Source organism: Aquarana catesbeiana, linkage group LG01, assembly GCF_042186555.1.
Source record: "Aquarana catesbeiana isolate 2022-GZ linkage group LG01, ASM4218655v1, whole genome shotgun sequence".
NCBI classification, from domain to species: Eukaryota; Metazoa; Chordata; class Amphibia; order Anura; family Ranidae; genus Aquarana; species Aquarana catesbeiana.
This window is the reverse complement of record NC_133324.1, coordinates 179668248-179689289: the sequence shown is the minus strand read 5'-3', so window position 1 is coordinate 179689289 and position 21042 is coordinate 179668248. Positions and strand designations below refer to the sequence as shown.

The 21042-nt window shown below is 41.2% G+C and overlaps 1 protein-coding gene across 4 annotated transcripts in view; it reads left to right on the top strand.

Moving 5' to 3' along the window:
• Positions 1-19828, top strand: part of EFNA5 (ephrin A5) — a 601230-nt gene extending 581402 nt beyond the window's left edge. For all 4 annotated transcript variants that reach the window (XM_073624585.1, XM_073624586.1, XM_073624583.1 and 1 more), the window contains one exon: positions 15666-19828. In XM_073624585.1, coding sequence (XP_073480686.1) covers positions 15666-15787 — 122 coding nt within the window. In that variant the 3' untranslated portion in view covers positions 15788-19828. The remainder of the gene's footprint in view (positions 1-15665) is intronic.
• Positions 19829-21042: the final 1214 nt, after the last annotated feature.

The following is a 21042-nucleotide window of genomic DNA, read 5'->3' as shown; positions in this document are numbered from 1 at the left end:
GATACATGAAAACCATAATTAGCAAAGAAAGGAGACTGACCAGTGGCAGAGTGGCTGGCATTATTATAAGCAAATTCCGCTAGGGGCAGCAGGGACACCCAGTCATCTTGTACAAAAGATGTGAAACACCTAATGTATTGCTCCAACGTCTGATTTGTCCTTTCTGTTTGCGCATTAGTTTGGGGATGGTATGCTGAGGACAGAGCTAGTTCAATCTTCAAGATCTCACACAGGGCCTTCCAGAAACGTGAAGTAAACTGCACCCCCCTATCAGATACTATATTTGCAGGAATTCTGTTCAGCCTGACGATCTCCTTGATGAAGACACGGGCCGTCTCTACAGCAGAGGGTGTTCCCTTTAAGGGCACAAAATGGGCCATCTTAGATAGGCTAATACAAGTAAAAGGCGCAAAGCACAGTTACCTTGAATGTAAAACCGATTAGTCCAGAAACTGAAAACTGTAAAAATGCATGTGTAAGTTCATGCGTATATACTGGGAGTATATACAAAAGGTAGGTCAGGGCGGCCACCAAAGGAACCAAAAGCAGGGTCCAGCAAGCTAAAACAACAACAAGGAGAGGGGCGCCTCTGAGTATAAATCATAAATACATTTTATTAAAACAACAATATCCACTCACATGGAAGTTGGAGAAGTTGCATTAGGGTCGGTTGGCTGGGCTGGAGAGATGCGGTGGAACTACAGGTCACAGCGGTTCCTGCAGGGCATGCCAGGTCCAAAGAGGATTAGTTCTTGCAGCCGGGTTCAGTCTCTTGCAGCGAACAGTCCAACACAAATCCTGCTGGGTTGGGAGCCAGGTTATGTCCCAGATGCACAGATAGGGGTTCCAGGGAAGGAAGGGAGAGATGTGTAGGACGCCAGAGCATCCATTCAGCCGTGCTGCTGCTCACTGATAGAATGGTGTGAAGCCTCTAGGAAGGGAAAAGGCCGGCCGAGCCGAGGATCTCAAACGAGGCTTGGAGAGCAAGTACAGCGTGGCGCCCGGTGATGACGTCACACGCATGCGACGCGTTTCAGAATAGGCTTGCCATTGGTGGACGAATGGCCGCATTCCTTTGTCAAGCATAGGGAGAGGAGGACACAGTGGGCTTATATAAGCTGAAAAGAGGGGGGGCGGGGCCGGAAAGTCCGTGATTTGCATAAAAAATAGGTAATGGGCGGCATTAGATGGCAGGGGGGATAAAAACAAAAACAAAAGGACCTTACAATGACATAGTGCAGAAAAAATAAAAAAGAGAATATATGTATATAATTTTACAACAGGGCTCCAATTAAGACAAAACATTGTGAATAAAACCAGGTAAGGTAAGATAAATTCAGGAACAAGCATTTAAAACATCATGAGGAAATAAATCATAAGGTACAGTGCAATAAAATAGATCAAATAAATATAAATAAATATACAGTAAATACAATAGACTGCCATAAGATGTTATGTATAGAGAGTGGGAGATGACTGTCAAGGATAGGGGATTAATAGTTGTAGTCTGCACCGTCTGGCGTGTAATATGGAATAAAACAATGTAAATTTAATTAATAAATTATAAATTGATCCTGGGACTATGATTACAGAGAATATGGAAATAAACACTGATGGATTTTAGTATTTCAGGGTAAGTGGGGGGAGGGGGGGAGGGGAGATATGTACATATATAAATGTGTGAGGGGGAGATGCACATGCACATATACATATATATAAAAAAAAAAAAAAAAAAAAAAAAGGGGGGTAAAAAAAGGGGGGTAAAAAAAGGGAAAAAAAATTAAACTGAGACAAAATTTCATGGTAGCTGTAAAGTGGTAAGAGGAAAGGTTGTTATAGGACTGTGGATATCTCTATTCCTTCATTGAGGCCGCCAGGGGAGAGTACATCTAAGCAGTATATCCAGAAAGTCTCTCTGGCGCAAAGCTTTTTGAACCGTTCAGCTTCTGACATGTGTTTAGGGATTTGTTCAATAACCCAAACAGACAGACCGGTGGTAGATTTGTTGTGACACTCGGCAAAGTGCCGAGGGACACTGTGTTTGTCCTTACCACCCTCAATGAGTCGTCGATGCTGGCCGAACCGCTGCCTGAGTGGGCAGATAGTTCGCCCAACATAGATTAACCCACAAGGGCACGTGAGGCCATACACTACAAAATTAGACGAGCAGTTATAGAATTGTTCCAATGTATAAATTCTGCCTTTAGATAGAAAAGATTTTTTGCCATGTTCCACAAACATACAAGTCTTGCAGCGGGCTTTCTTACACTGATACATGCCGACTAGTGGTATGAGGGTGGTGGGGTTGGAAATGGGCTTGTCGATGGGCAATTTACTTGGGGCAATCCTATTTTTGAGACTCGGAGCCTTTCGGTACCTGATTCTGGGTATAAGCGGAAGGGAGGTTTTCAGAAGTGGATCCTGTAGCAAAATGGACCAGTGTTTCTTTAGTATATTTTCCAATTTTTTTGTACTGAAAATTGAAGGTAGTGATAAACCTAGTGGAATGATCTGTTATCTCTTTATCTTTTTTGGCAGGTTTGCCTTTAGCGTAATAGTTGCATGCTTGATCAACTAGATCTTTAGGATAGTCCTTGTCAGCAAACTTCTTTTTAAGTTGTATACTCATGGTGTCATAGTCGCTGTCTAGGGTGCAGTTCTGTCGTAGGCGGCAGAACTGACCTTTAGGTATGTTTTGTGTCCATTTTGGATAGTGGCAACTCCTATAGTGCAAATAGTAGTTGCCAGCGGTAGGTTTGATGTGGTTTTTTGCGATAATCATGTTGTCTAAATGACCCAGATCTAAATCTAAAAAGGCCAGATTAGTAGGATCGACAACGTGAGTGAAAGACAAGCCGTATGGATTGGAATTGCAATGTTGGACAAAAAGGGAAACTAGGTCGACAGGGCCATCCCAAATGATGATTATGTCATCAATGTAGCGGCCAAAAAATACAATATTGGCACAGTGGGGGTTGTTTTGTGTAATGAAATTCTTTTCCCAATAACCCATCGCCAGGTTGGCGTAGGAGGGAGCGAAATTCGCTCCCATCGCAGTTCCCTTAGTTTGTAGGTAGAAGTCGCCATTGAAATCGAAATAGTTATGGGTGAGGCAAAAATTGGTTGCCTCCAAGATGAATGCAGCTTGTCTGGGGTTGATAAAGGGATCTTGTGCGAGAAAAAATTCTAGCGCAAGTAAACCAAAAGAGTGTGGGATTGAAGTGTAAAGTGATGTGACGTCCAGAGATAACCAGAGGTAAGATGGTTCCCACTTGTAAGATGCAAGTAGTTCCAACAAGTGTGAACCATCTCTGATATAGGACGGTAATTGTTTAACAATGGGCTGGAGATATAGGTCAATATATTGACTAAAACCGGTAGTAACACTCTCCATGGCAGCCACAATGGGCCTGCCAGGGGGAGAAGTGAGACTCTTGTGGATTTTAGGTAAGTGATAGAAATATGGGATCTGGTAAAAGTTTTTGGTGAAGAAAGAGGCTTCCGTTTTGTCGATCACTCCGCCATCAAGAGCTGATTTTACCAAAATGTTAACTTAAGCGGCAAATTCAATGGTGGGGTCCTTGGAAAGTTTTTTATATGTAGTCTCATCTGAGAGGAGTCTAAGGGCTTCGTTAATGTAATCTGCCTTGTTTTGCAGGATAATACCTCCCCCTTTGTCCGCTGATTTGATGATAATGTCAGCCGAGTGTGTTAGGGAATCCAGAGCCTGGATTTCAGAAGCTGAAAGGTTGTGTATATGAGAAGGTATCGTGGCGATGGGTTATTGGGAAAAGAATTTCATTACACAAAACAACCCCCACTGTGCCAATATTGTATTTTTTGGCCGCTACATTGATGACATAATCATAATTTGGGATGGCCCTGTCGACCTAGTTTCCCTTTTTGTCCAACATTGCAATTCCAATCCATACGGCTTGTCTTTCACTCACGTTGTCGATCCTACTAATCTGGCCTTTTTAGATTTAGATCTGGGTCATTTAGACAACATGATTATCGCAAAAAACCACATCAAACCTACCGCTGGCAACTACTATTTGCACTGTAGGAGTTGCCACTATCCAAAATGGACACAAAACATACCTAAAGGTCAGTTCTGCCGCCTACGACAGAACTGCACCCTAGACAGCGACTATGACACCATGAGTATACAACTTAAAAAGAAGTTTGCCGACAAGGACTATCCTAAAGATCTAGTTGATCAAGCATGCAACTATTACGCTAAAGGCAAACCTGCCAAAAAAGATAAAGAGATAACAGATCATTCCACTAGGTTTATCACTACCTTCAATTTTCAGTACAAAAAAATGGAAAATATACTAAAGAAACACTGGTCCATTTTGCTACAGGATCCACTTCTGAAAACCTCCCTTCCGCTTATACCCAGAATCACGTACCGAAAGGCTCCGAGTCTCAAAAATAGGATTGCCCCAAGTAAATTGCCCATCGACAAGCCCATTTCCAACCCCACCACCCTCATACCACTAGTCGGCATGTATCAGTGTAAGAAAGCCCGCTGCAAGACTTGTATGTTTGTGGAACATGGCAAAAAATCTTTTCTATCTAAAGGCAGAATTTATACATTGGAACAATTCTATAACTGCTCGTCTAATTTTGTAGTGTATGGCCTCACGTGCCCTTGTGGGTTAATCTATGTTGGGCGAACTATCTGCCCACTCAGGCAGCGGTTCGCCAGCACCGACGACTCATTGAGGGTGGTAAGGACAAACACAGTGTCCCTCGGCACTTTGCCGAGTGTCACAACAAATCTACCACCGGTCTGTCTGTTTGGGTTATTGAACAAATCCCTAAACACATGTCAGAAGCTGAACGGTTCAAAAAGCTTTGCGCCAGAGAGACTTTCTGGATATACTGCTTAGATGTACTCTCCCCTGGCGGCCTCAATGAAGGAATAGAGATATCCACAGTCCTATAACAACCTTTCCTCTTACCACTTTACAGCTACCATGAAATTTTGTCTCAGTTTAATTTTTTTTTCCCTTTTTTTACCCCCCTTTTTTTACCCCCCCCCTTTTTTTTTATTTTATATATATATGTATATGTGCATGTGCATCTCCCCCTCACACATTTATATATGTACATATCTCCCCTCCCCCCCTCCCCCCACTTACCCTGAAATACTAAAATCCATCAGTGTTTATTTCCATATTCTCTGTAATCATAGTCCCAGGATCAATTTATAATTTATTAATTAAATTTACATTGTTTTATTCCATATTGCACGCCAGACGGTGCAGACTACAACTATTAATCCCCTATCCTTGACAGTCATCTCCCACTCTCTATACATAACATCTTATGGCAGTCTATTGTATTTACTGTATATTTATTTATATTTATTTGATCTATTTTATTGCACTGTACCTTATGATTTATTTCCTCATGATGTTTTAAATGCTTGTTCCTGAATTTATCTTACCTTACCTGGTTTTATTCACAATGTTTTGTCTTAATTGGAGCCCTGTTGTAAAATTATATACATATATTCTCTTTTTTATTTTTTCTGCACTATGTCATTGTAAGGTCCTTTTGTTTTTGTTTTTATCCCCCCTGCCATCTAATGCCACCCATTACCTATTTTTTATGCAAATCACGGACTTTCCGGCTCCGCCCCCCCCTCTTTTCAGCTTATATAAGCCCACTGTGTCCTCCTCTCCCTATGCTTGACAAAGGAATGCGGCCATTCGTCCACCAATAGCAAGCCTATTCTGAAACGCGTCGCATGCGTGTGACGTCATCACCGGGCGCCACGCTGTACTTGCTCTCCAAGCCTCGTTTGAGATCTTCGGCTCGGCCGGCCTTTTCCCTTCCTAGAGGCTTCACACCATTCTATCAGTGAGCAGCAGCACGGCTGAACGGATGCTCTGGCGTCCTACACATCTCTCCCTTCCTTCCCTGGAACCCCTATCTGTGCATCTGGGACATAACCTGGCTCCCAACCCAGCAGGATTTGTGTTGGACTGTTCGCTGCAAGAGACTGAACCCGGCTGCAAGAACTAATCCTCTTTGGACCTGGCATGCCCTGCAGGAACCGCTGTGACCTGTAGTTCCACCGCATCTCTCCAGCCCAGCCAACCGACCCTAATGCAACTTCTCCAACTTCCATGTGAGTGGATATTGTTGTTTTAATAAAATGTATTTATGATTTATACTCAGAGGCGCCCCTCTCCTTGTTGTCATCTTAGATAGGCGATCGACGACCACAAAGATCGCCGAACATCCTTCCGAGCATGGTAGCTCAATTATAAAGTCCATTGCTATCATCCTCCAGGGCCTATCTGGTATGGGCAATGGCCTCAACAGTCCCCAGGCTCGGTTCCTGGAGGTTTTGTTCTGGATGCAAACAGGACAAGAGCTGACGTACTTCCTGCAGAATTCTTTCAGATTAGGCCACCAGAACGTGCGTTGCACAAGTTCAAGGGTCTTACGAACCCCAAAATGTCCTGCAAGTGGATGGTCGTGAAGCAAGGTCAGCACCTTGACTTGGACGTTTTCTGGTACAAATATTTGACTTCCTCTCCACAATAATCCATCTCAAGGTGTTAAAGTGGTTCCCTGGAGACTTGAAGGTTCTGGCGATGCTTCTCTGATCAAAGACAGGAGATCCGTCTAAAGAAGTAAGAAATTATTTGCCGGCAGAATGGTGTCAGGTACAGAAAGGTCTGTAGGGCTATCGAACATGCGTGATAGAGCGTCTGGTTTTACGTTCTTAGTTCCTGGCCGGTAAGTGATGTGGAAACAGAAACGTGTAAAGAATAAGGCCCAGCGAGCTTGTCGAGGTTTCAGTCTCTTAGAAGATCTCAAGTATTCTAGATTTTTGTGATCGGTATATATTAGAACCGGGTGAACTGCGCCCTCTAACAGATACCTCCACTCCTCCAATGCTGTCTTGATAGCAAGTAGTTCCCGATCACCCACATCATAATTCCGCTCAGCTGGCGAGAGTTTCCTAGAGAGAGAATTCCACGGGATGCATCAGGTCCTTGTTGCCCTGCCGTTGAGACATGACTGCACCCATGGCCACTTCGGAAGCATCAACCTCCAGAATGAAGTGTAAAGATGGGTCAGGGTGGCTGAGGATCGGAGCTGAAGTGAAACACCTTTTCAATTCTTCAAAGGCCTCCTGAGCCTCCGGAGTCCAGTGAAAATGACAGTTCTGCTTGGTTAACTGCATGATGGGTGAAATGGTGGCAGAGAATCCCTTAATGAATTTCCTATAGAAATTTGAGAATCCAAGAAGCGCTGCACGCCCTTCTTGTCCAGGGCGGCTGGCCAATCTAGCATGGCGTACACCTTCTGAGGGTCCATCTTTATGCCAGCTGGGGATATCACTAACCCCAAAAACTGAATGTCTTTTTGTTCGAATTCGCACTTCTCCGCTTTAGCATACAGTCCGTGCAAATGAAGACGGCCCAAGACTTTGCAAACATGTTCCCGATGTTGATTAAGTGAACTGGAAAAAATTAAAATGTCATCCAGGTAGACGATTACAAAGATATCCAGGAAGTCTCTGAATACATCGTTGACCAGATGCTGGAATGTGGCAGGGGCATTGCATAGGCCGAAGGGCATGACTAAGTACTCGTAGTGCCCAAACTGGGTCCGGAAAGCCGTCTTCAATTCATCCCCAGCCCAGATACGGACCAGGTTGTAGGCTCCTCTTAAATCCAGCTTGGTGAAGATGCTGGCAGACCTCAACTTCTGGAACAATTCGGGTATCAGGGGCAACGGAAAGCGGTTCTTAACTGTGATTTTGTTTAACTCCCGATAGTCCACACATGGCCGAAGAGTCTGATCTTTCTTGGAGGCGAAAAATATTCCGGCACCAGCTGGGGAGATAGAAGGTCGAATAAAGCCCTTTTTGAGATTCTCTTCAATGTATTGCTTGAGTGCTTCTTGCTCTTTTTCAGATAACGGAAGGATGCACCCGAAAGGAATCTCGGCCCCAGGGAGTAGCTCAATTGGGCAATCATAAGGACGATGGGGTGGCAGGGAGTCTGCTCCCTTCTTACTGAATACATCCGCAAACTCCCGGTAGACCTCTGGTATGGTTTGAAGCAGGTCTTGGTCAACGTCCATGCAAAGTAAGGTGGTAGCAGACTTGGAGGGTTCAGGTAAACAATGTTTACTTTCAATAGGGTGACAAAAACTTGACTTCACCGGTAGTCCAATTAACGTGGGGGTTATGGGCCTGGAGCCAGGGCATGCCCAAAATGATTGGGAATAATGGAGAGGAGATAACGTCCAAAGTTAGGATTTCTTTATGCTGGGATAAACAGGTGGCAGACAGAGGAAGGGTTTCTTGAGAGACTTGTCCCGACCTTATGTGGGACCCATCAGCCAGAAAAACTGAGAGATTGTGAGTCTTGTCTTTCAGGGGAAGATCTTGTTGAGTAGCAAAGGCAGAGTCAATAAAGCAACTACATGCCCCAGAATCAATGATGGCGTTGACTTGAATCGTTCTTCCCTGGAGCTGTAACGAGAGAGGAAGAGCAAGTTCAGTTGCATTGTCGGTCAAAGCGGATAGACTGGACGGAGTATAAGAAAAACACTTACGGTCTTGACCGGGCAGTTGTTCACATAGTGGCCTGCTCCACCACAGTAGATGCAGAGGTTCAGCTGGCATCTGTGTGCCTGTTCTTCTGGGGCAGAGTAGTACGTAGTAGTCCTAGCTGCATTGGTTCAGGAGCATCAGATGTTGGGGTAGCTGGGCTTGTGCAGACGGGAGGTAGGTATCGGGAGGCAGGAGCCGGAACTCTTGCAGTCATCCACATTGGGCGTGTTTGCTGGGAGGAACATTCAGACCAGCGTTCACGAAGGCGTCGGTCGATCAGGATTGTTAGGGCAATAAGTTCCTCAAGGGTATTGGGTATTCCAACCCGAGCAAGCTCATCCTTTAGACTCTCAGATAACCCCATATGGAATTGATGGCGTAAAGCTGCATTGTTCCATTGAGTGTCCGCGCTCCAGCGTCGAAAGTCCGTGACATAGTCCTCGGCCGGTCTGCGGCCTTGCTGGAGCGTGAACAGAGCTGACTCGGCTGTGGCAGTCCGCTGAGGATCCTCATACAACTGGGCCATGGCTTCAAAGAAAGAAGGCAGGGACTGGATCTGTACAGAGTCAGTTTCAAGCAGGCGGTGGGCCCAGGTTTGAGGTTCTCCTTGTAGGAGGGATATAACAAATCCCACTTTGGTAGCCTCTAAGGAAAAAGTCCGTGGCTGTAAGGCAAAGTAGAGTTGGCATGCGCTGCGGAAGGCCCGGAACTTGGTTCGGTCACCAGAAAACCTTTCTGGGATGGGGACCCTTGGCTCGGGTGGAAGCATGACCACAGAGGGAGAAGAGGCAGCCTGTGCTGGGGCAGCTGCTGAGGCAGAAGCCACACCTCCAGGGCCACTGAGGTTCAGGACCCTCCAGTCTGGTGTAGCTTTCTTGCAAAGTCTTTACGGCCTGGGTGAGTGCCGCTAAGTGCGTACAGATCTCCTTAATGGGGGAGGTCTCTCCTGCAGGCTCAGTCATGACTGTTCGTACTGTTAGGTACCTGGTAGTTGACCCTGACTGGTAGAAGAAGACCTCTCCTAAGCGCTGGTTCAGGAGCCACTGGAGTGGGAACAGTGGTCTCTTGAGCACAGTGGGTAGAAGTGCCTGGTGCGGGTCCTTGCGGTGGCTGACACAGGAGCTGGGAAGACGTCCCTCCGGAATGGCTGGGCTGCGGATGCAGGCAGGTAGAAGCTGGTTAGCAAGCAGGCAGGTAGAAGATATGGCTGCAGCAGAACCTGGATCTGGAAGAGCAGACTGGAACAGCATCACAGGACACAAGCAAAGCAAAGTCAGACAGTCCGTTTGGCAGGAGATCAGGCAGGTATATGGCAGGAGGGATGATCACAGAATGGTCAGGCAGGCAGGCAGAGGTTCAACAACGGGTCACAAGATATAAGCAGAGTCAGGCAAGCCGGGTCGGGTTGGAGACAGAAGAATGGTCAGACGTAGCCGGGTCAATAGCAAACAACAACAACAGGCAGGATACAGGAACTCAGGTGCAGAGCTGCAGACGAACAGCACCTGATGGAAGTATCTGACAACCTTTTAAAGAGTCCTTGGCACCAAACAGCGCTAGCGCGCACGAGCGCATGCGTGGGCGCACACAGGAGCGTGCTGGCACCCCCGGTGGGGAATTCAGCTGAACTGCCCTGGAAAAGCCCCTCGTGCGCACGCGTGCACGCATGTTCACCTGACGGGCACCGGCACATCCCTGACAGGGACATTTTAATTTTTTTATTTTTTAATAAAGAACTTGTCCCCAAGCTGTGTCTTGTCATTTTTAACATTTTGACACTTTTTTGTGAAATGGTAGGGGTACATTTGCACCCCGTTACCATTTCACACAGGGGCTGCCGGGATCTGGGGGTCCTCTTGTTAAAGGGGGCTTCCAGATTCCGATAAGCCCCCCACCCGCAGACCCCCACAACCACCGGGCAAGGGTTGTGGGATGAGGCCCTTGTCCCCATCAACATGGGGACAAGGTGCTTTGGGGGGCTACCCCAAAGTACCCTCCCAATGTTGAGAGCATGTGGCCTGGTATGGTTCAGGAGGGGGGGCACTCTCTCATCCCCCCTCTTTTCCTGTGGCCTGCCAGGTTGCATTCCCAGATAAGGGTCTGGAATGAATTTTAGGGGGGACCCCCACACCATTTTTTAAATGATTTGGTGCAGGGTTCCCCTTAAAAACCATACCAGACCTGAAGGGTCTGGTATGGATTTGGGGGGACCCCTACGCCATTTAAAAAAAAAAATTGGAGCAGGGTTCCCCTTAATTTCCATATCAGACCTGAAGTGCCTGGTAGGGATTTTAGGGGGACCCCCACGCAATTTTTTGAAAATTTTGGTTTGGGGTTCCCCTTAATATTCATACCAGACCCAGAGGGCCTGGTAATGGACTGGGGGAACCCATGCTCTTTTTTTCAATGAGTTTTATCTATATTGCCGAGACCCGACAATTCATTACAGCCGCAATCAGTTTTAAATGACAATTTTTCCTTTAGAAATATCATTTTGCTGTGGTACTTTTCTAAACATGGGAAAAATGCGCCACTTTACAGGCATACTATAGACACCCCCCAGGCACGATATTTAAAGGAATATTTTATTTTTATTGTTTCACTTTAAGCATTAAAAAAAATCACTGCTCCTGAAAAAACAGCCATTTTTAAAACATTCTTTTGTATTGATACATGTCCCTTGGGGTAGGACCCAGGTCCCCAAACACTTTTTTTGACAATAACTTGCATATAAGCCCTTAAAATTAGCGCTTTTGATTTTTCATGTTAGTGTCCCATAGACTTTAACGGTGTTCTGGCAGCTTTCGAATTTGCCCCGAACACCGCATATTGTTCGGTGTTCACAGAACATCCGAACAACCAAAGTTCGGCCCGAACTTATGCTCACCCATCCCTAGTCATAATGTGAGGCAAAATTGTGGCTATTCCAATGGAGAATCATCTTCTTGAGATTTGTAATACTCTCCTGGGTTCTCGCCAGTAGAATGGTCATATCAACCCCTGCACTATGGAAGCTGGGGGGGAATTCTGCTGAAGAAGAAGTCAAAGAAGCTTAAGGTCAAAACTGAAAGCTGAAAAGCAACTTGTACATTGAGTGAGTCATTCGCACTCATTTTTCTGTTGGACTGGGGGGATTAAAGAGAGCATTTAAGGTTTTGGAAGACCTATTTCCCTATGCCCAATCGGACCACCTATAATCTAGTGGTCATATACAGCTTGTAAGCAGTTTGTTTTAACTTACACTGGGTGTGGATCAGGATTCTCTCTGGTTTCAGGATCATCGCCTTCTCTTCTTCACTTGATGTGCGCCTTGTTACACAGAGCACAGATGAGGATTCTATGTTCACCATTTATTTCATGGACTTTTGATATGGGATTTTTTTTAACTCGTTCTCAGCATGTCTTATTTGGATTTATACCTGAATAATGTGATTGAATTTCTTCTTTAAGGACTTTGATAAGATAATATGCCAGTTTATTTCATTTTCTAGCGCTGCACTATTTGTATATATCATTTATGGGGCATTTTCAGCATTTCTCAGGATAGCGAATTGACAGTTCCAGGATCGCATGTAATATTTAGGCAAAATGTATCCTGATACCTAAATATCTTGTGCGAGTTCATTCTGTGAATAGAGCCCACTGTTTAATGAAATTGATGTGGAGGAGTTTGAGTGATCTGCACAGAGCCCTGACCTCAATCCTGTTGTAATTTTGATCAAGGTTTTCTTGGTCCACTATAAGTACCTGACCATATACATACTCTTGTGGCTGAATGGGCAAAAAATGTCACAGTCTCTTTCCAAAATCTTATGGAAAGCCCACTTTGAAGAATGTAAACTATCACAAAAGTCGCAAAAGGGGGAGGGGTTGGTAACTCCACATTAATGCTCATGGTTTTGAAATGGAAAAACAAGCTCTTATGGGTATAATGGTCAGGCAGCCACAAACTTTTTGCCATGAAATTTTTTAGGGAAAGAGAGAAATTGGGACTTTAAATGAGGCCCGCCATATAAATTGTAATAGAAATGGGTGAACGCATGTATATACAATGAATTGGTTTATTAATCACAGTCTGGAATTCACTCATAACTGTTAAAAATACATTAAAACAAATAATTGGTAGTCACATGACTTACACTTGAATTATCTTGCTCATAGCACAGCTAATGAATTGACATAATAGACATGAACAACAATGGGATACACTAGAAATACATGCATGTACACAGGACGGCAGCCAAGAGAAGTCCAGATGGCCACAGCATAATCCATATGTACTATATGTGCACTATAGTGTGCATGTTGTGCTGAAAGGAATAAAAGGAATGAGTATAGAAATGGATAATAAAATGGGAAAACTAATTGAGGTGTGCCCAATTAGGGGATTAAATGCAAGATGATAGTAGGCATAAATACTAAACGTATGTGTAGACCCATAAATACAACCCACCCAAACTAAATATAAATATATAAAGTGGTAAACGGACCCTCTTATTGGATTACCTTGGTGTGTAGTGGACATGGATCAGCTTGTGTAAAGGTACCCTTCAAAGTGATAGGATCATGCAAAATGAGCCATTGTCCAGCTCAGACCAACAAATACCCCAGTCCGAGGCGGGGTCCCGCCAACATCATACTAAACGAGCTAATGCAGCACGAGGGAGGCTGATGACGTGCCCACCTCGCCTGCAGCGCGAGATGGAAAAAGGTGTCCCCAGCAGCGAGGCATCAATTGACGTCATGAGCGGGGCATCATTGTATGACGTTGATGCGCAAGAGGTCAATCCCCTCCACCACCAATGGGTGATGAGGAGGAAAGAACTATCATGCATCGCAACCCCGGAAGTGGACACAGTCCGACCCCCATCAACCCTGGGCTGGGCCAGCCTAGTGGAAATAAGAATCCAAATTAAAAAAGGACACTGGAGGCAAACTCAATGAGAATAATAGATGAAAAAAGGGGGGAGACTATGCAAAAAAATATATATAAATATGGGAGTAATTAAATATACTCTGTAATAAGGAAATATTAGGCATAACAGGTCACTGATGCCCCGTTTGTGATGTCAATTGACGCCTCGCTGCTGGGGACACTTTTTTCCATCTCACGCCACAGGCGAGGTGGGCACGGATCCGCTGAAGCTGGCGGGCATGCTGCACGTGGATGGTATCCACCCCATCAGCCTCCCTCATGCTGCATTGGCTCGTTTAGTATGACGTTGGCGGGACCCCGTCTTGGACTGGGGTATTTGTTGGCCTGAGCTGGCCGATGGCTCATTTTGCATGATCCTATCACTTTGAAGGGTACCTTTACACAAGCTGATCCATGTCCACTACTCACCAAGGTAATCCAGTAAGATGAATAATATTTATATTTAGTTTGGGCGGGTTGTATTTATAGGTCTACACATATGTTTAGTATTTATGCCTACTATCATCTTGCATTTAATCCCCTAGTTGGGCACACCTCAATGAGTTTTCCCATTTTATTATCCATTTCTATACACATTTCTTTTATTCCTTTCAGCACAACATGCACACTATAGTGCACACATAGTACATCTGGATTATGCTGTGGCCATCTGGCCTTCTCTTAGCTGCCGTCCTAGGTCCTTGGTGGGGTATTCCCGCCTCAGCCCCGGGGGAGACACCGTACCTGAGATCCCCACAAGTCCCCATGTAGAGGCTGGGCTTATCCTCAGGACAGAGTTGTAAGTTTTTGACCTGTCACCATTCTTGTTAAATTATTTCTTTCCCTTTAAGAAGGCACCATTATTAATAATTGATATCTCTTACAGTACACCATCATATCACACTCCTAAAGAGTGGCCGAAACGCCATGAAACGTGTTGAGTGCTATTTGATACCAAGTCTTATCTGACTCCATTGTGTGTGCATGCATGTATTTCTAGTGTATCCCATTGTTGTTCATGTCTATTATGTCAATTCATTAACTGTATTATGCTATGAGCAAGATAATTCAAGTGTAAGTCATGTGACTACCAATTACTTGTTTTAATGTATTTTTAACAGTTATGAGTGAATTCCAGACTGTGATTCATTGTATATACATGCGTGTATCCATTTCTATTATTATTGATATGGCTGGCCTCATTTAAAGTCCCAATTTCTCTCTTTCCCTAAATTTTTTTTAGTAGGGATGGAGGCCTGCCATTTGGCTGTACCATGTCACACCCCCTTTTTTCCTATTTTTGCCATGAAGTGTAAGAAAATATTTAAATGAACAAGAACTTAGAGTCTATATCTTCAGAAATTCTTTTTTTTTCTTATTTAAAAGAACCCATTAAGGCAACTATTTAAGGTTTACCATGACTTTTTTATTAAATACATACTGTAGCAGCAAAAAATGCATTTTGAATGGGGTTAATGATATACAGTTAAGTTTTTTACAGATTTGAATGCTAAAGTATGATTCAAAGAATCCTTTGTCAGATGGATACCTCTTAAGTCAGGGGGTCTCAAACTGGCACCCCTCCAGCTGTTGTGAAACTACAAGTCCCGTCATGCCTCTGCCTGTGGGAGTCATGCTTGTAATTGTTAGCCTTGCAATACCTCATGGGACTTGTAGTTTTGCAACAGTTGGAGGGCTGCCAGTGTGAGACCCCTGTCTTAAGTCAATACAGTGTCTGCTCCATTTTCTGACTATAACATAATCTAATGCTGAGAAATGACCTTCCAACATACTGTCTGCCTTTTAGCTGCTCAACACTGTAGAGTACAGGTCTTCTGCTCAGCATATATATTACTGTAGTAGGAGCTTCATTGAAGGATACATTCTATAAAGACAATGCTATTATGCATATGCATGAAAATACTAGTGTGAATTTTACATGTAAAAGTAGTCAAAAATACCTTTTAAGGAATGTCATAAACGCTTGAAATGATGACCTTAAAATCTTTCAAATAGAAAGAAACAATAACAGAAGGGAGAATGGGGAAACAGATAGTGAAAGAAAGTATATTATTTTATGTATAATATAACATAACAGTCATAAAGCAGATGGATGTTACAGCTAAATTATTGACTGTGTGTTTTGTGTTTGAACAGATGATACAATTCATGAATCAGCTGAGCCATCCCGTGGTGAAAATTCAGCACCTATACTGAGAATACCAAACTGGCTTTTGACAACCCTATTGTTTCTCCTGGCAATGCTTTTGACGTTATAGCACAGTATACTTCACAGACCAGCTGCAGAATATAACAGGGTCTTGGAACATCGAAGATCCACCTGATTGCTTCACCTGAGAAAGAACCTTTTTTCTGCTTTTCATTTAGTTCTTATTTTTTTCCCCATTATCAAGTGAACTTGAATTCCAGAAAAATAATTAAAATACAATATAGACAACATATTTGTTTCCAGGACGTTTTAAAAGGAACTTAAAATGACATGCCAAAATTTTATAGCAACACTAGTGAAACAAAGTTCTCTTATCATTCGGTTTTAGGAAATCACACACTTTTGTGCAGACAGTCAAGGAGACACTAACCAACAAAAAATGGATTTTGGATGAAATGAAAAAGAATGTGCAACGAGATTCAGCTTTGATGAACAGCACTATTAACAAATGTGGCTAAAACAGTGATAATTTTAATTTCCTGAGGGGTCCCAAGGAAATGTCTATCTAAGAAGATGATATTGACCTTCCTAAGCACTCTTACCTGCACTAAGGGATAAGCAGAGGGGCATGGGGGATTTTTATTAAATATTATTTTTTTTTTATATATATTTTAAGTCATCTAGAGTGCAGAATGCTGTTCTACTATTTAAAATATAGGCAGATAATACCATAAAATAGATCTCCAAGGTGCTATAATTTTATTTTGCCGTTTCACAGCTCACATGCATTTTGTACATAAGATGACCATGCTTAAAGTCTTGGAGGCAGTCATAGATAACTGCCCTAGATCACAGTCCTACAATATATGTGAAAACAAATAAGTCTGTTACTGAACTTAAGTTTTTATCATTTTTTTGTACTGAACTGACTTCATTGTACTGTTATAAAACAGTCTCAAGAAATTATTTATCAGAATGATATGCATGGTTTTTAATCAACTGCAAAGTAAAACAGTCTGACCCTGAAAGATAGTCAAGTGAGGTTTTAACCCCATTTGAACCCAGCTGTAGGGACAGAGTGACTGCAATACATTGTGTTGCTATCTACCCCAATAAGTATAAACAACAACATTGCATTTTGCTTGTTAAATGGTGAATTCAGATGGTTCCCAAAGATTTTAAGGACATGTTTTCAAACTGATATATGCATAACCAAGGAATATTTAAACTAATGGATGGATACATGTTTTTTTTTCTGCTTAAATAAGTAGTTACTGATAAATCTCTAACAATGGGACAAAACTTGGTTGAATAAATGGACAGCTACCTATTGTTTTGTTGGAACATTCAACTATGGACACTTGATAACTTTTCAGGGTGCCTTGAGTTTTATTTTTCTGTTTTATTATGTTTATTATTGATGTATAGCAAAGGACATGACTCAGACACTTCATATTCACCAAATGTACTTTACGTAATAAAGCCTTTAACAAACTGTGATTATGTTTAATATAAAAAAAAAGAAAAAAGTAATCAAGTACAATAATACTTTTAATATATTTGTATTTGTAAAAAAAAGGTTCAAACATACACAAATGGTCATAGATAGTCAAAAATTTTGTATAACTTTCACAACTATGTGTTTCCTCTAGATCAAAATGCAATGAGAGGTATAACTGGGGCCTTCAAGACTTCTCATTGACCTGGGTTGCTTTATTCTAGAACAATAGTATTATGCAATTTTATTTTTCCATCATAAACTACAATAAAGCACAGACAAGTAACCTAAGAAACAATTATTGTATTATGCTGTAGGCTTATTTGAAAACAATGTGAGTCATTCATATAATGTAGATCCTCATTGAACATATTTACAGTGTTAGCACAAAAATCTACCTACAAAGTTATAAAAGGAAAAAAAATGAAAAAAAAAAAACCCAGGACTAATTTTATTCTTAAAAGCAATTATAAATGAAGTCTACACTCCTTAACCGCCATTAAAAATTCAGCGATATAGTAATAATAAAATATATACAACAAATGCATTAGGTTGTTTTACATTACAACAAATTTGGTATTTAAAATGTGTTTGCAATACAACTGCTGCTTCTGTGCATTATTGTTGATGGATGTTAATGCATTTACCAGCCTTAACATTGATTTAGATGTTCGTGTTTTAATTATTATTTTGGTTATATAAAGAAAAAATAAATAAATTTGGTTTCCCTCCTTAAAGCAGCTCCTTCATAATAACAGAACATAAATCCCAGTGTTGGTAAACTTATAGGTTTAAATAACTGGATGATAGTAAAAGTGTATTAATAAAGCTGATAGAATCAAGCAAGCAAAATCATAAGAAAGGGTATCCCCACTAATGTTAACATTTTCTCGTTTCAGCTAAATTGCCTTTTGAAACAGGTACAAGTTGTCAAGTTGTCTTTTTGCATTATACTTCACTCCATGCTGCTTTGGGCGATGTGAGTGAATAGTATGTAAAGCACTGTGTAAATTGAAGACACTTTATAAATACTTGTTATAAATAAATAATGCAATGTAATAAATAAATAATACAGTTTTGTGACTGGCTGCATCAGTTACCTGCCAGTGCACCATGTTTTTAAGGAACAACTTGCCTCTGTATTCATAGACAATTTGACTGGGAACAAGAGAAATCTTGTGATGGACAAAGAAATCCTTGAAGTAATGGAACACTGAAAGACTATTTTCTGTAACATTTACAAAACAAATTATTTGAAGGATTGTGGGGCAAATATTAAAGCTGCTCATTGCACTTGAAGTCTCTTTGGCTCTCTTTTCTTTCCTCAGCTACTTTCTCTTTCTCTTTTTTTCCCCATATACTATTATGGCCCAGGATGGGTACATTTTTAACCTATTTTCCTGGTGGCCAGAGGCTTTGCAACCTGAAGCAGGGGGATTAAGCATTAGTCTGTTTGGTGGATACTGTGTATCCTTTAATACACAAGATAACATTTCATGTTAGATTAGAATATTGTTTTGTACTATACCTTCTTGGATGGCAAAGATTATAAGATAATGAAAAAAACTACATTCTTTAAATTCTGTATTATTAGCAACCTATGTTGTATATAGTGTTTGATAATAAAGTATTAATTCAATTCTTATGTCTTTTCTAAGTGAATACATTAGAATTTCAGACCACAAAAACATAAAAAAATAATCATGGCTTTCATCAAATGAAGCTTGAAAGCAACAAAAAAAGTTTCATCTATAAAACATGATCATTCACCACTGTCCTCACTGACTCATGACCCAGAACAACACAACATGTAACGATCAATGATGTTTTGTACTAAATGTTTTTAGAACTGATGTTAGAGCCCGGTGTATTTTTGGCATGTTGGGATAAGGAAACATAGGGATTTTTGGTAATTTTTGGGGGGGTCTTATATTCATGATGGCATACTGCCCTCCATGCAAATTTACCATTCTTATGGTATATTTAAATTAAAGGTGAGCCTTTGAAAGAATGATTAACTCATAAATTATATGTTAGCCATTTCAACTTTAGGTAGTACATTTTTGAGTCTGAAAGAGCCACAATCTTCATGGTCCATTAATCACTGTAAGATTATAAGTATCTCAAATATATTTTAAGGGTTGTACTCAGTTCTTTTAACTTGCCATGTAACTTTGTGGTTACGTGTTTTAATTTCTACCCTGTTTCTGTTACTTCTGCTCTTTCTGTCTTTTTCCTTTCAAGAAGTGAATGAGCAGATCTGTCCTACTTTTTGGTACCACCAAATTTCCAGGTACCCCCAAACCTTTCTCAGATCTGAGCTAAATTTATCTATGATAAGCTTACTGCCGTTGTCTGTGCATATTCATAGATGCTGGCATGTTGGAGGTTACCCATGAGGCTACAAAATCTGTTTTTTCATATTTACTCCTGACATCCCATTGAAACCACTCATTGTGTGTGCATCTGGGTAAGAAAGTCCAGCTCAGTGTGGTCCTGTGCTTGTACTTCCCTGCTTTGCACTTACTATTCATTGAGTGCTGTTTTGCAATGCTTACATTATACCAATTTAAAAAAAATGTAAAAAAAAAATCATAAACTGTATTTGTATATACACGTGTCCGTACAAATAAACTTAATTAAAAAAGTAAATCTTGTTTCTTTCTTTGGCTTTGCTCTATCTGGAATTTTAAGTTATTTTTTATGAAAATGAATAGTTTACATTTACTACATCATCTGAGATTACATTTATCACGATTAACAAAGTAAAATTCTCAAACGAAGCCTTAGATAAATACACATAAAGAAATACTGTGCATATCATGATCTTGAATACTTTATTAAATAACCAGCAGGGACATCTGATGGGTTTTATGTTAAGACACTGCTCTATATTCAGAAGCAAGAGCCAGCAGCTAGCACCCAGTTTGCAGACATGGAATAAAAACAAAAAAAATTTCCTTACCCTAGCAAAAACAGAATATAAATAAAGACTGCTGCACCATTACACAATCCAGATACTAGATGTAAAACAACTACAGCAAGAAAAGTGGGCATGCTGTCTCTTTAAAATGTTGCATACAATTTAAGTGCAACTGTGCATACAATATAATTGTATCAACACATATTACTATCTTATAAGAAAATAATGATCCTGTAAACTCAATACACGCAATAACCTAAAACAATATAAAAATGTAAAACCAAATAAACACAAATAATAATGAGCCATATGCGCAACTGTGTCAAAAGCTCTCTAACATTAAAGCATTGGTAATGTAACACCATACTCTACTCTCAAAATAAAGATAAAACATAGAAGAGTGTATATCTGTACAGATGGAAAAATGTGTATATGGACAATAATAAGCTAGGTGCTTAAATATGTCAAAAAAACTCAAACTTTAAAGTGTATATAATATAACCCAGTACTTCATTTTCAAAATAGAGATTAACATAAAAAAGTGCGTATACATACATATGGAAATTATACATATGGACAATTATAAGTAAACAAGCATACATTAAAATATATTATTCAATATTGCAAACAAAGATAACAAAGGTGAATCAAGCAAAAAAAAAAAAAAAAATTGAAATGTGTCTTCTTTTCTTTTGGGATTTTCTGTCTTGGACTGTTCACAAGAATATCTATCCATCTGTGCAGGCATTTTACAAAGTGTGAGACAGAGAGCATTCAGTGCAGCAGGAATAAGGGGCACATTCTTGTATGTCCCATTATCTTTAATGACAATTTATGAAAAAAAAGGACTAAAGGGCACCAGGAGATCACACCATCCACATGTACAGTATCTTACAAAAGTAAGTACAGCCCTCACATTTTTGTAAATATTTTATTATATCTT